The 16,713-nt window shown below is 35.0% G+C and overlaps 1 protein-coding gene across 1 annotated transcript in view; it reads left to right on the top strand.

The window, feature by feature from the left end:
* The window catches only part of LOC144972791 (thioredoxin domain-containing protein 11-like), a 23,007-nt gene extending 22,853 nt beyond the window's left edge, over positions 1–154 (top strand). Inside the window, exon 15 of the mRNA XM_078914428.1 lies at positions 1–154. This exon is cut by the window's left edge and continues 372 nt beyond it. Within this exon, the coding sequence (XP_078770554.1) occupies positions 1–34 (34 nt within the window). The 3' untranslated portion in view covers positions 35–154.
* Positions 155–16,713: the final 16,559 nt, after the last annotated feature.

Raw genomic sequence — 16,713 nt, 5'->3', positions numbered from 1 at the left:
TCGAAGTGAGCTAATACATTTGTTTAATGTATGACATGTCATGAATTGGGCTTTCATTGCCTGAGTTATTCATTGAGCATGGGGTGGGGGGAGGTGGGGGGGGGGAGAGAGAGAGGGAGAGAGAGAGAGAGAGAGAGAGAGAGAGAGAGAGAGAGAGAGAGAGAGAGAGAGAGAGAGAGAGAGAGAGAGAGAGAGAGAGAGAGAGAGAGAGAGAGAGAGAAGGGGGGGGGGGGGGACAAGTGATAAATGTTGGAGTTGTGTCTCATTGTTTTAATTATTTTTATTAAATTATTTTCTTACATACAAATGATGCATAGGCCTTTATTTAAAATTGTAGGTTTAGGATGAAAGCTAAGAATCTTCATTAGCATTTTAATTTTGAAACACTTGCTTTTTTTTGTAAATATTAAAAAAAACCCCAATAGAATGCGGTTCGATACCTAACCCACCAGCCTAGGAGGCCAAAATTTCCAAGGCCTAAAGACAACCAGCGTGCCATATCTTTTGAAAAAAGTGAATTAAAAAAAGGAATTTAAAAAATTAAATGATACTTTAAATGTAGGTCTTGATTGAAATCCATTGATTGACCCTTGATTTTAAGTAAAGCCACATATATTGCTATGACCCACATTGTTAAGCTATCCTAGGTTCTTGCTTACATTGCCAATTTCCAATTATTATTTTAGTTATTTGTATGAGTGAGTTAAACTATTCCTGTTTGTTTAGATCATTTGAATTGTATTTCATTCTTCCTTGGTGTATGTGCTGGAGTGATTTCAGGCCAACAGTACTTTGGAAGTTCATTTTTATTTGCATTGGACCAACTCAGGAGTTTTCATTTTAAAAGATCGTATATCTATTTTTTTTTAAAAAAGGTGCAGAAAATATATATATATATATGAGTGTTAAAATAAATAAATATATATATATATATATATATATATATATAATATATATATATATATATATATATATATATATTATATATATATATATATATATATATATATATATATATATTTATTTTAACACTCATATTGTTTCCGACTGTTTTAAAAGAAAGTATTGCCAATGTTCTTTATCAACATATTAATACCAGACTCAGACGGTTAGCCGCACCTCTTCCTAATCTGTTTGACAATATGAATAACATACTTTCAAAAAATGTATATATACACTCTTTTAAAACTTAGAAATGCCCTAACTAAATAAGATAACCTCATTTTTTGCCACTGTTTATGTAACCAGTTATCCTTACCTTACTTTAAATCTCTCATTGCCAGGAGATGCATAAGGTCTTCGTTATTTTCCTTCTATTTCATCTGGTCCTTTATTTATTATTCATTACTTTTAAAAAACGTATATAATTTATTTATTTGTTTATTTATTATTTCAGATTTTATTTCTTTATTTCTCTATATAAAACATTTTAGTTTTATAACTGTAGATTGACTTTATATTCTTTGAAGGTCAGTATCTTGGGTAAGGTCTTCTGACCTCCCATGGTGGGCTGTCTTCTATTCCCCTTTGACTGTTTTTTGAACATTAAAAAAAACTTCAGCATTTATATAGCATAATATTCACTAAACCTGCTATATAAGCGCTTTACAAGGGATCCCTAGCCAACAGCAACACTTAACATGTAGGAAGAGACATGATGGCTTGTTAGGCAATATTACAAATTTTTTTTTTTAGACAGAATCAACGGTGTAAATTGTCAGGTACTCATTTTTTTAATCATGAATGCGGTGAGAAAATTTGAGTAAAGTGCTTTTTCCAAGGATTCAATTATGCACTGATCAGAGAGGGACTTGAACCCAGGCCCTTTCGGTCTCTAGACCACATAGCTGGCTTCTTTCTTTGTCATGGATATCTCTCATATCTGAAGTTAAAAGAAATGATGATGATCATGATGATGATTATTATTATTATCATTATCATTATTATTATTATTATTATTATTATTATTATTATTATTATTATTATTATTATTATTATTATTATTGTTATTGGAAATGAAAACTAATATTATTATGGCACAATATTAAAAAGTTTATAAATCAAAAATTAAATTATTGACTTTATTATGTGTGCAGATTTAGAAGCTTCAGCCATTAAATCAGTGAAAGAGTGTTCAAGTGTTCAAAAGTAAAATTAAAATTTACAAGTCAGTATCTGGTTCACATGAATATAACACCAGATTAAGGCTGTCATTACATGTGTTACATATTGTTAAAATTGATTGACCTGAGATGGTTTGTAGTTTAAATATTCTTTAAATTTCGACTGATGCTATTCTTGCCAGTGGATTTATTTTTCATAGAAACTGAAGTTACACTCGGTATGAACATGTTGATATATTTATAAAACAAAAACGAAAATTGTGCCAAGTGATCTCGCATCCGGAAACAGTCTTCCAGCCAATATAATGTTTGGTCGTTGAAATATACTCTGGACTAGCATTAGAGGGACCTGTTAGCTCTTGTTAAATTTTGCTGCCACAAGCACTTGCAAATCAACTTCTTCAGATTTAGTGGTCTATGTCTAACTTCCCAATGTTTGTAATTTACTCTAAATCATATGAAAATTATATATTATTATAAAACAGCTTGGCAATAAAAACTATATGATCTGTTAATGATCAAAATCTTGGTAATGGTTATTATTATATTATATCATATTATATTTTACTTATTATATGATTCATCTGGCCAGTGCCTCTTCAATGTTGAAATGTTGAAAACAGTCTCTTTTTAGTCTTGTTTTTATTGCTACACAGCTCATGTGACTGATGGAACTGTTTGATTTCTGGTGACCTCCTCCCTGTCACAATCTACTGTGGTCAATTCCTGTTCAATTGTAGTGCAAAACAAGAACACTTGTGGGGTGAGGGGTCTTCTGACCTTCCATGGTGGACTGAGAGGTCATTTTTGCTGTGTCTTCTATTCTCCATATCTTGTTTTCCTCAAGGGTTTTGTGTGGGTTCTGACCCGGGTCCTTGATTGGGAGGGAAACAGTCAAGTAGATTGTTATAGTTTTAGGAGATATTTTTTCCCCTTGTAATTCATCTCTCTGCTGTATAGTGTTATATTTTTCTTTTGAACTTGTTTAAAAAATATTTGAATTTAATCAGAAGTTATTTAGATAAAGACTTTCCAAAAAGGGTGATTAAACAGTGTTCCAATTACTGACTTCTACTGTAGTTAAAAGAGATGTTTAACTTGAAAAATGCTGTGTAATCTGCATTTTTATCAATTACATGTTGAAATGGAAGAGAGAATGAGATTAATATTTGATCTAAGAAAGTGGAAGTATAATTTGTCTTTATTAATTTTGACTTCTTATTGCATTGAATGTTTTTGTTTAATATGTGATAAATTCATTAATTTGCTTTCGTTATTGTTAATTGTTATTTTACTTATTTGGTATATGATTTCATTGGTTATATGAGCAACGTTGGTATTATGACTGAAACTAAATCTTAATTTATTTACATATTAAAGAGCGTATCCTCCATCATGGCTGAGTGTTTTTATATATTTAACCAAAACTGACCCTTTCACTCTATCACCAAAAAGAAATGAAAATATCTTAAACGTGTGGGGAATTCATCTGCCTTAGTAACATTTCTACTTGTGATTCGAAAAAAGTAGATTTGATATGGAATTGGATGATAAGTAAATCAACTGATCTCAACATGTGAAAATCAATGCAGTTGCTTAAACTCACAAGGGACATATTCTCTAAGCCTATTTTAACTCATATAAATTCAATCTATTATAATATTGATTTAACATATCTTTCATAATCACATTTGTTTCCGGTTGAAATGTTTCACAATTTAAAAAAGCTCCAGGACTTAAGAGAGGATGCCTTTTTGTATTTTAACATCTAACATAATGTTTTTTTTTTTCTCCCTTTTGCCATACAATTATACAATATTATTTTAATCTTTCTCTATTATTACCTAATTCCAAATTGGAGCCTTCCAAGTCACCACCACATTGAATAGGGTACCTCTATGTCCTGTCTTAGATCCAAGAGAACAACTCTTGCCATCTTTCCTACCCCCTCATATTTATCATCTTCCATAAATTTTCTGTCCTTGTTTGTTTTAATTTTTAACATATGATTTGTAAACATTTGAGCGTGTTCCTCTTAGTGGGATCTTGTGCTGGTGCCTGGGTGAGACTTTTAGGTAAGTTCAAACTAAGTACATTGATGGTATGCTCTTGGAATCTACATCTGTTCCCTATTTGTACCATTCCCCTTTTTCTAACTTTTTCCTCAAGTCATGTTAATTGTCCATCTAGAATGTTTTTACTATCCAATTGTCATCCTTTTTACTGGCGCTGATATGACCTAAATGTGTTGCAAGCGATGTAAAACCCTTATTAAAAACAAACAAACATAAACTTTTTGTCTCTGTTGAGCTAGTCCCATTTGACTTCTTACATTTTTTTTTCATTGCTCGATATTAAGATCTAAATCTTGTAAAAAATATTTTAAAAATTTCTTTTTAAAAAAAAACCTAACCCCCTCTAAAAAATGATGCAAGTGCTGTGAAATCCTCAAAAGGAAGCAAACAGAAAAGTCATATATAGAGTTCAAGCAAGATCACCGTTTGTTTTTTCTTTTCTATTTTGGTAAAAGTTTATTCTGACTTAAAAGTTGGTTTCAGACGAACCACGGATATATCACTCCGGATCTACTTCTGGTCTTTGTTTAACTAGTCTCATTTGTCTTACATTTTCTTTGCTGCTTGATTGTTAGATCTACATCTTTTATCACGACCTAAACATTTTGCAAGCGGCGGTGTAAAAGCCCCTAAAGTAAGCAAAGCGTTAAATCAAATCTGCCCGCATAGAGTTAAACCAGGATCACATTTTGTTTGTTTGTTTGTGTCTTTTTTTAAATGTTGGTAATTGCACATTTATTTACTCATTTATTCTAAAATCCGATTTTCACATTATTCCTATTTGTCACATGGTTGCCTTTATAAATAAGCATTTAACCATGGTACAAGTTGACCGATTTAAGTGAGGGATAGTTTTTATGAAATGAAATATTTGATTAAAATGTCTATCTATCAGTGCATTTCTTTTTTTCCTTGTACATCAAAATACCACAATTTATTGTTAAAATGAAATTTTATGTTATTTACCTCGTATTGGCGATGGGTATGATAAGGTGATGATGATGATAAAAATGGTATTATTTAAGTTGATGAAAATGACATTTAGGATTATGCATTTGGTTAAATATGTATTTTTGTTGTTTTTTTAAACCCACTAATTTTTTTAACTTTAAGAAGTTATCTCCGTCGTCGTCATCAATATCATCATCATCATCATCATCATCATCATCATCATCATCATCATCATCATCATCATCATCATCATCATCATCATCAGTATCACTTAAAACTAATGGTCGCACTCACTTCACACTCCTCATTCACTCACATGTTTTCACGTAACAAGGTTATACTTTTGATGAAATGACCTTCTCTGGACCTTTATGACTTGGAATAAACAATAATATTTAAAGACAATTAACTTCTTGTTGTTCTATTTAACTTTTTGTATTTGCCTGCTGTTGTAAGAATTTTGGCCGGGTGGGGTCTTCTGACTTCCCATGGTGGACAGGACTTGCTGTGTCTTCCCCCTATACCTGATTTCCAACTTGCTCTTTGTCTTAGATTGAGAGAACTTTGAGATTACTTGTTTTTGTCCTGGCCCCGGAATCCTTGGCTGTGAGGGAAACTCAAATGTATAGTTATAGTTTGGGGAGATGATATTTTTTTCATTGTAAAGCATCTCCTTGTTATGTAGCTACTACAAGACCTTGACAATCTTCAAATATGGGTAGACACGTGGTAACCCAGACAAATGTGGAGTGCAGCATGTGACAAACAAAAAGAAGCCACTTCACACCAAGTATACGATGCATGATACCGAACTTTCTTCTGTAAAAACTGCAAAATACCTTGGGTCTAAACATCAACACTAACCTATCTTGGAATGACCTTATTATAGACACAATCACGAAGAAAGCAAATTCCATAACTGCTATTCTGAACAGAAACTTCTGTAAAAACTGCAAAATACCTTGGTCTAAACATCAACACTAACCTATCTTGGAATGACCTTATTATAGACACAATCACGAAGAAAGCAAATTCCATAACTGCTATTCTGAACAGAAACTTCTGTAAAAACTGCAAAATACCTTGGTCTAAACATCAACACTAACCTATCTTGGAATGACCTTATTATAGACACAATCACGAAGAAAGCAAATTCCATAACTGCTATTCTGAACAGAAACTTCTGTAAAAACTGCAAAATACCTTGGTCTAAACATCAACACTAACCTATCTTGGAATGACCTTATTATAGACACAATCACGAAGAAAGCAAATTCCATAACTGCTATTCTGAACAGAAACATAAGCAGCTGTTCCAGTTACATCAAGGCCAAATGTTTTACAACGCTAATAAGACCAGTCGTTGAAAACGCAAGCATTGTCTGGGACCCTATCACGAAAATAATTAAAGATAAACTTGAGATGGTACAAAGGAGAGCAGCGCGTTTTGCATTAGGCAATTTCAAAACCACTGACAGCGTGACACATGTTCGAACATTACAGTGGGCATCTGCGACAATACACCAGAGGTGGTTTGCAAATTAAGAGAAGAAAAAAACCTATTCCCCTTTGTTTTACATTATCTCGTATGTTTTCTTCCTTTTTTTTTTACTGGCGCTGAAATGACTTAAATGTATTGTTAGCGCCTTAAAACCTTTAAAAACAAAATAAAACAAAAAAACCCACAAAAAACAAACAAACAGACCCAGCTTTTCATCCCTTGTCCTGTTGGGGGGGGGGGGGGGGGGGTAATCTGGACTTCACCCGGGATCGATCTCAGTCCGTTTGCATGTTAAGTGAGTGCTCTATCAACGGAGCTATCGGGACTCCAGATTCTCTGTATATTATGGTATTTTCCCTTGTAAACGTCTCCTTAATTGTGTCTATGAAATTGATCTTTTTATATGAAGATGTCCTTTAAAGTTTGAGCCAGTTATTTTTGATTGATTCTTTCTTATTGAATCACAAAACCTTTTAGAATTTTTTTTGGTTTTTGTTTTAATTTTTTTTTTTTTAAGTTTTGAAATTTGACTATATTAATAACAATTTGCAATACAACATCCACGAATAAGGATTGGTCCACCACATCTACATTTTGGTGACACCATCATAAGATTTTTGTAACCAACTAAAAAGGATTTTAAAAACAATCTTCCTTCAACAAACATGACACCAACGACATTGTCCATGATTATTATATTTTATTATGATGCAGGTACGTGTATGTGTATAGAACCATCTTATTGTCCCCCTCTTGGTGGTAAGTGCTAGTGTCTGGAAAGAACTTAAGGCTATCTCAACAGACTGAGATAGACTGCTCTTGAAATCTACTTCCGTTTCCTTCTTGTTTTACATTCTCCTTAGTATTTGTAAGTGCAGAGTGCAAGCTTTTAATTTAAACTTTTTCATCCTCTTCCTCCTCACTGGCGCTGTAATGATGTCTATGACGTCGCCAGTGCTATAAAACGCCATATCTACCAACATAATCTAAATATTAAGTATTTTTTCTTCCTTTTTTAGACTTTCAGTTTCGACAGCTAGTCATTCTTGATGCGAGTATGTTTTTACATTGAACTGATTTAATTTGTTCAATTCGCAAGAGATAATTCTTGATTTACCACATTGCCAGGAATATGGAAGAGAATTATCAGGAATTCTTTCTTTTCTCAGTTTTAAAAGATTCTATACAATAAAAACGGTTAATCCGAAATTCTAAAGACTATATTTATTTCTGTTTATACGGCCGTTTTAAAAATCACTAAAACGACAAGACTTAAATGGCCCAAGAAAACCAGGGGATGCTACTAATCCTAAAGCATTAATTGTTTATCATTATTAAGTGGCCTCCCTTAGCCCGTAAAGCGAAGGGATTACTCATTCCACTGTAATTATGTCGTGCAGTTTATGATGACATCATATACATGGCAAAACAATGAGTAAATAGATAAATTTAAAAGAATAAATGAATAAATAAATAAATAATAAGTAGATAGATAAATAAATAAATGAATGAATAAATAGATAAATAAATAAATAAATAGATATATAGATAGATAAATAAATGTTAAAAAGAGCAAAGTGAACAATTAACGGGATGCCATTCCTTTCTGTTGGGGCCCCTACAGAGCATTTGTTTTTGAATGATCGTATGCTTTTGAAGATTTCAATGGTAAATGTTCAGCTTTCACAACCATAATAATAAGATTGATGCAACGAATGCCTTATATAGTTTACGTTTGCAAGCTTGTTTTTCCATTTCTTATCGAGTCACTACCGCGGTCATTGTCATTGCTCACATTAAATCTTTCAATAGTGAGACATTTTTGAACACATTCTGTAGTCTAAAGTAATCAAAATCCACACTGATCTGTTTCTATTGATCCTTATTTTCCAGTAATCATAAACATGAGCCATCTTGCAACTGAGCCAATCTATTCTTCTTGTTAATAATTTCCATTACTTACTGCTCTTTGGTGTTTTATAAACACATAAGGTCGACAGTAAGGTGCGCCAGTGACTTCTGTATTCTACCAGCTTCCGACCTCATCCCAGGTCCAACCGAAGGATGTCATTTCTCTTTTCACCGATCTTCTCCAAGTTTCCAGTGTGATCTTCCCCTATTGAGTTTACTCTGCTGTGTCCACCTGAGCGCTGTTTTCTGGATTGCTCCCTCCTTCATCAGACAAACACGGCCAATCCATCTCCACCTTCCTAATTTGACTGTTCAGAAACGGGGGTCATGCCAGCTTTTTGTAAAGGATCATTAGTTGATATTTTGTTGGGTCAAAAAAGTGGATGATTTTTCGTAGACATTTGTTTTGGAAAATATCTAATTTGCAACAAACGGTTTTTGTTGATTTCCAAGATTCTGTTCCATATCAAAGAATTGATAACACATTACTCTTAAATATGTGCATCTTTGTTTTTGTTGAAATTTTCTTTGCATTCCAAAGTTTGTTCAGGGTTTACTCCCCACTAGTGTCCAATTTTCATATTCCTGACTTCACTCTCAACTGGTATCTAGTATCTCCCGTAGTCCCAGGTTCATTTTCTATTGGTGCCCACCTCCTATAGTCCTGCTTCAATTCCCACTGCCATCCACCTTCCATAGTCCCAGGTACATTTCCCTCAGATATCCTCCTCCCATAGTCCACAGATCACTACCCACTTGTCTACCCATAACTTTGGAAGGTTTCGGAAAAATGAAGTACCCAAATGAAGTACCCTCTGGGTTTACTCCTTACTGGTGTCCAAATCCCATATTCCCGGCTTCACTTTCCACTGGTATCTACATCCCGTAGTCCCAGGTTCATTCCCCATTGGTGCCCACCTCCTATATTGTCTCAGGTTCATTCTCCTCTGGTGCCCACCTCCCATGGACCGGCTTCAATTCCAACAGGTATCCATCTCCCATAGTCCCAGGTTCATTTCCCTCTGATATCCTCCTCCCATAGTCCCAGGGTTACTCCCTACTGGTGTCCACTTCCCCTTGTCCCTGGTTCACCCCTCACTGATGTCTACTTGGAAGGTTTCGGCAGGTTTCTGTAGGTTTCGGAAAAATGAAGTACCCTTCTGGGTTCACTCCCCTCTATTCTCCAGACCCCATATTCCTGGTTTCACTCTCCACTTGTATCTACCTCCCGTAGTCCCTGGCTCATTCCCCATTGATGCTCACCTCCTATAGTCATAACTTCATTCCCCTCTGGTGCCCATCTCCCATAGTCCGGCTTCAACTCCCAATTGTATCCATCTCCCATAGTCCCAGGTAAATTTCCCTCTGATCTTCCTTCCATAGTCCCAGGTTCACTCCCCACTGCTGCCCACTTCCCATAACTTTGTCGGATTTCGGTGGGTTTCGTAAAAACTTAATTAGCTTGACTACAAATACTTTTATATAGTTCCTCATTTCATGTGACCCACCGCGTAAATATGCTATTATTTCGAAAGGAATAAGATAAAGGATATTGGCTCTAATTCACATTAATCCGAATAGGACAGAGAATCGTGAAGTCACATCTTATACCCTTCCGTTTCCAAATTCCTTGGAATTGTGAATGTAATCAGTTCTTTGGAGGACTAATAATGAATAGGTTACTTATTGAATCAAAGGGTGAAATTACTATTTTAGATGTACAGGCAGATTTTTTGGAACATGGGATATAAAAGAGCGAGATTGGATGATCTTTATTGACCACCAGGATATATTATGACCAGCATATATGATGACATCAATCTGAAACCAGAAGATTAATTACACAAGACATTTATCCAGACCTTAAGAAGAGTGGTTTTACACTTCCAATGAGATTGGAACCAGTTTTATTTACATCACACTTTTGTTTCCTATTAGGACGTTACATTTGATGAAGGTTAAGAAACAAATTTCAATCTCCTACATGAAGTAATTAATTTAAGTCATCCATTTGAAACTATATTTTATAAGCTAAGCTTCAAATTCAGTCTTAAGCAACATTTTTAGTCAGAAATAATACCGTTTTGAGGCCATATGTCACATCACATAAGCAACACAATACTTAAATACCCCCCCCCCCTCCCTCCCTCCCTCTCTCTCTCTCTCTCTCTCTCTCTCTCTCTCTCTCTCTCTCTCTCTCTCTCTCTCTCCCTTTTCATTATTTGACCCAGTAAACATTTTCCCATTATTCCCGTTGAGTCTAACTGTACATCGTAAGTCACAAGCAACACTAACCATAGATAGATCGAAAAATGGGATGGAGCTTAATTCATTTGACGGTGGTTTAGAAGACCAAATTGAGCACGAAATGGGCTCTTAACTTGGGTTAAGTTGTTCTAGACCTTTATATAGTAAAAAGAGGCCCCGAGGCCTGTCCTATTATATTGTTGGCTCAATGACTTGACTTGTAACAAGCTCTCTGTAGTCTGGTCGGACTCCATAAAAGCAGCGAATCTTCGAATATCTGAAAACCCCCAAATCAACAATAAAACATTTGTGAATTCTTTAACTTACCTTCTTAAATATTATGCTTAATTTTGCTTAATTTGATTAAACGAAGGCGTTAGCTCACTCTATTCTAATAATACCATTTTCTTGTAAATGGTCAAACTCACGGTGTGATTTATTAGCCACCTTATAAATGAATAAACGAGGGGGGGGGGGGGGGGGGGGCGAAAATTGAAAAGATTTTTCACCTATTTTACGCAATGGTTTAGGTTTAACAAGGATTGATTGGTCATTGCTTGACCGCAAGTTTTTATTGGGGACATATTATGTTTAGAAGGTCTTTAATATAGGAGGGACTGTTGGTGCTCAGGGATTTGTAGACAACAGTACAAATATTATAGGCAACTCTTTTTTCCACAGGAAGCCAATGTAACTCACGTAGAAGGAGAGTATTATTATTATTATTATTATTATTATTATTATTATTATTATTATTATTATTATTATTATTATTATTATTATTATTATTATTATTATTATTATTATTTATTATTATTATTATTATTATGTGGTCCTATGGTATGGCACTCACCTTGGGATTGAAAGGTCCTGGGTTCGAGTCATGCACTGAGCGGCGCAAAGTTGAGTCCTTGGAAAAGACTCTATACTCATATTCTTTCCTCGTACTCATCGTACTCAGGTATACAATGAATACCTGGCCGTCAACATCTTTGTCTCTGTCAGGAAAAAAAATGAAATAATTGCCTAACAGGCGTAGTGTCTCGTCCTTCATATTATTAAAGAAAAGCGCTTTGAGCACGTTTAGTGATACTTCATCATATAAATGCTCACATTAAAAAAAATAGGTTTTGTTTCTGTTCATGTTGCGAGAATCCGGCTGGTCAAACGTCGACGGCCATAACTTCATATATAATTAAATCCTGGTTGATCTAGGGGTATGAGATAGACGGTGTTTTGTAACGTACGCGAGTGGAATATTATGATATAGATCGGTCTGATGTAATCCAAGCCAAGTGGACATTATAAAATTTAGATGCAAATATATTCCCAGTGGCAGTGTAAATCACGATTTATGTAAGTGCCGGGCGCTAATCAAATTTCATCATTGCTTCATCATCTTATCTCCATTGGTGAGCAATTATCTTGTGTGCCATCAACCACATAAAACTGACGGTCCGTGAATATTTATGTATTCGTATGTATTTTTTGTTTTCATAGAAAACTCAATTATGAAGATGGACCTTCGCAGCGATGAAGGAATAAATATACACATTAAAACACGAATAGGTGAATGATTAATTGAGTAAATTAATAAGCACACACACACACACACACACACACACACACACACACAGTCACACACACATACATTATATATTCATCTAAATGAATACGAAATTACCTAAATAAATAGATACATAAAATGAATACATACATAATTAAGCTAATAAATATATTAGTTGTCTAGAGTATTTTAACTACGAGTTATAACAAAGCTCCATACACATTTATTCACTGACCTATTTATCTATTTATTTGTTATGCATATTATGCTAAATATTATTATTCATAATATAATTATTACCCATGGGTGCTATAGAGACCTACGAGTACATGGGGGAACATTGCAAACCTCTGAGTCGGTGGGTTCTTCATCGATCCACAGTCTTGACTTGCAATCTCTTTAATCCATCTTAATCATTAGTTTGTTCTTACACTATGGCTTTGTATTCTTGTTAGGTACCATTTGGTTTCGCCCGAACCTTGCACTGAGTCTTTTGCTGAGAGGGAAACAGTCATTTATCATTTCATCAGATATGTTTTTTTTCTCTTCTTGTAAATACTCTCTCAATTATTAGTTATAACAGTGTTAGGAATTTACTAATAATAATATTTGTAACCATCCAACTGTATCCTTTTTGTCGGAGACCCTGTAGCGGTGTGAGTGTGGAATGTTTATGTGCTTTAAGATCACCTATAAGGGTAGATTGCATTAGGATCTACATCTGATATTTGTTCAACTAGTCTCCCTTTGTCGTAAGTTTTACTTTAGCGCTCTGGCTAATCTAGATCTTTTGGCTATTCCTTTTTACTGTCAATGAAATGACATAAAAGTGTCGCTATCGCCGTAAAGCTCTTAACGAATTGTACGAGTTCAATCATTAGGACCCTTCTTATTTTACCACTCTTACAATACTGCCGTACTCTGGAAAAATCCATAATATTTGAAAATTTGGCCAGAAAAATTCGAGCCGAGTTCGACTAACCGCCGCGTTGTGTGGCCTTGAGCAAGTCACCTAGCCTTAGCTCACTTTGCGGCGCTGCACTGTGGCTATTATTCCAGTCTTCCCTTGGAATAGACCCTAAAGAAACATTTCCCCTTAGGGATGAATAAAAGGAATTTTTTTTTTTTATTTATTTATTAAACATCATCGGCACCGACTAAAAGAGGCTTTTAACTCCTTTGCAAACCGTATTCCACAGTACGATTTGTTGTCCAGGAAATGTGGCACTCAGCTCGCTACCTGTATATAACAAAGGATTAAATTCCGCTGTAAGTGGCGCAACGTCGAGTCCTTGGAAAATGCTCTTAATCCATATCTTTTACCATACACGGTGGAAAATAGCTTGCATTTTAGTTGTAGAGTACATTGCTCTCACCGACAGTCGGTCACGAGGTCATACTACCTGGTGAGCAGGGGTCAACGAGCTACTGCCAGTAACGTCAAAATTCCATCAAAATGATCAAATGTAATCATTTGTAATTCATTTGCGTTATAATCTTTAACTATTGTTATGTATTATATTATTTCTCTGACACTTCATCTTTATTCTCATATGATTTCTGTTTCTATGGGATAGATGTACGTCATGTTACAATGAAAACAAAAGACCTCATATTTCAAATACTCATAAGTACACATATACTAAATTGAATCAAGAAATAACACATTTATACAAACACCACTCCCCTCTAAATCCATACAAAATACAGGGATAATACTGAACTTTTCACCCTACAAAAATCTTCAGTGCGATTTTTCTGAAACTCATGCAATGTGGTTTTGATTAACACCTTGTCAGGTCCAATTCCCCACCAACCAGTAGAATAACAAGTCTCTTCACAGTGCTGACCACTGTTATCATACTAAAATCTGAGAAAGTCATCAAGTAATCATCACGATACTTCACGCTGTTGGTAACAACACAAATAATACGATGCAGGCAATGTTATAGCCATATTTCTGTCATACTCTGAAAAAAATGCCATTTTAACAAATTTGGCCAGAAAACTTGTCCTTCAAATATTAATCAACTAAAATAACCCTCACGTTGTCAAAAACTCTCAAACCTGAGACTTCCTTGCGGTTTTAAGTTTGAGAGTTTTAGTTAGATGAAGTCTCAGGTTTTAGAGTTTTTGACAAGATGAGGATCATTTTATTCGATTGATATTCATTGAAGAACGAGTTTTCTGGCCAAAATTTAATTATTTTTCACAGAGTACAGAAGAGTTGAAGAGATGCAACCATTAAGAACATCGTGGGATTGAGATCCATTTATATCGTAATACAGTATGTGTATTCACACAACCAATGACCCGTACAATGTAGTAATGATAATATAATAGTATAGTGCAGTCGAATGCTAGTACAGGGACTATAATAATATTATAGTATTATAATATTATGTGTGGCCAACTTTCATGACCAGCCCAGTTTATACAGACATGTTTCACCCTCTGATTTTAGCCAGTTTTTGTCTTAATGTGAGGATAGTTTTTTAATGTGGTGGATAGCGACATTTTGGTTGACGGTAGATGATGCTGGCGGTGGTGATAGCAACAACGTATGTGATGCTGGTGGTTTAGGGACGGTAGCAGTACTGGTGCTGCTGAAAATTATGGTGATGCTGTCGTCGGGGCTAATACTTGTGACCATTATCATCTATTAGAGATGTTAATGCTTGTGACGTATTCGGAAAAACCCCCGACACGTTTCATTTTTTAAAATTTGGCCAGAAAACTCGTCCTTTAAGTATCGATCATTTAATTAATGACCCTGTTCAATCCAACTCCAGGTTCGAGAGTTTTTGATGTGATGAGAACATGTTTTCTGGCCAAATTTTTAAAAATGTGTGTGTGTTTTTTTAATGTACGGGCTGTGTGATCGTGTTGTTGACGTATGGTGTAGTGTATGGGTTGGAGCGATAGTGACGTCAGTAGTAGTAGTGATAGAGGCACGGGGATTGGGGGTGGTGATGGTGACGATACTAGTTGTACGGGGGATGGTGGTGCTGGTGGTGGTCATGATAAAGACGACAGTGGGCGTCAATAACACAGTGAGGTTACATGATCGGGAACACCACATTGTGAATTTAAAGTACATTAGAACTAATGTATGTCCTTCAATCTTCATTTGATAATGACTGGTGTCAATGAATTTCTTCTATATTAAAACAACTATATTCATGGCATCACCATTTAAAACCTATAATAATCGAAATCTTCAAACTTACTCATAATGAAGTTTATTATTTTTATGTAATCATACCACAATTTTTAAGCAAATAATCTTTGACGAACATTTCGCAGTAATTAAATTAAAAATTACGTATGTCAATCACTGGTACTCAGTCGAGCCACTCTACGAAACGAAACTATGTGTTATAATAATCGCATGACCTAGCAATTTTAACAGTTAATGGAGTTGTGGTTAGAATTTACAATTCTTTTTTTATTCTATATCTGTGGGTATATTAGATGACGTGTAACAATGGAGAGAAAATGAGGGAAAGGAACAATCATAAGTCACTTATTACGTTTGTTCGCCGGCAGTGACTTTAACCTCGCTGACCCCTGGTCTGGCACTGTGCGGCGTGATGAATCACGCAGGTAGCATGAAAACTAAAAGGAACGATATGTGGTAAAACGAACAGCCGTGCATACTCATGTGTAAAATTAATACTTTTTGACCGGTAACAGCGTTACTTTGTCGAATGAAAATATAATTGCAAGCGGCTTGTCTTGTTCTACATGTTCAGCGTTGCTATTGTATTGCTGCTGTCCCTTGTAAAGCTCTTGGATCAGATTTATTGCTCTGAACGAAAGTGCTAACATTTTTGTTTGTTCCGTTTAATTTTCATTTCAGAGAATACCGCAATTGTTGTAATAGATATATTTTTCCATTCACCCGGTCAGTCTATTGATATGATATACTATTCTGTAACCGCGGTTCAAATTACAGTTAAGGATTAGAAGCTATTGATCAGGTAGCACACTCCTGTTTACAAAACCCATGGGTGTCTCTGAAGCATTGATGTCGCTGGTAACTGAAGGCTACGTAAAAGTTCCCTTAAGAATTGTTTTGTGAGCTAGATACCTTTTATGTCAAAAGCCTCATCTTTTATGAACTATGACTTATGATTGAATGTCACCAGTTTGGGTAAAACAAAAACAAAACAAAATAGAAACAAAACATGCAACATCAGATCAATGACTCCGTGGCGTTTGTGGCCGAGAAGCGCTTGGTTTTGTAACAAAGTCAAGCTGTGTTGAATATGGTCAGTGGTGACCGGATTGGTTAAAATATATGGCATATATGGCATATATGAAAGGCAGTTTAAG

The sequence above is a fragment of the Berghia stephanieae genome, chromosome 5, assembly GCF_034508935.2.
Source record: "Berghia stephanieae isolate SIO BIC M18660-M18661 chromosome 5, UCSD_Bste_1.3, whole genome shotgun sequence".
Taxonomy (NCBI): domain Eukaryota; kingdom Metazoa; phylum Mollusca; class Gastropoda; order Nudibranchia; family Aeolidiidae; genus Berghia; species Berghia stephanieae.
This window is presented reverse-complemented; position numbering and strand designations above follow the sequence as displayed.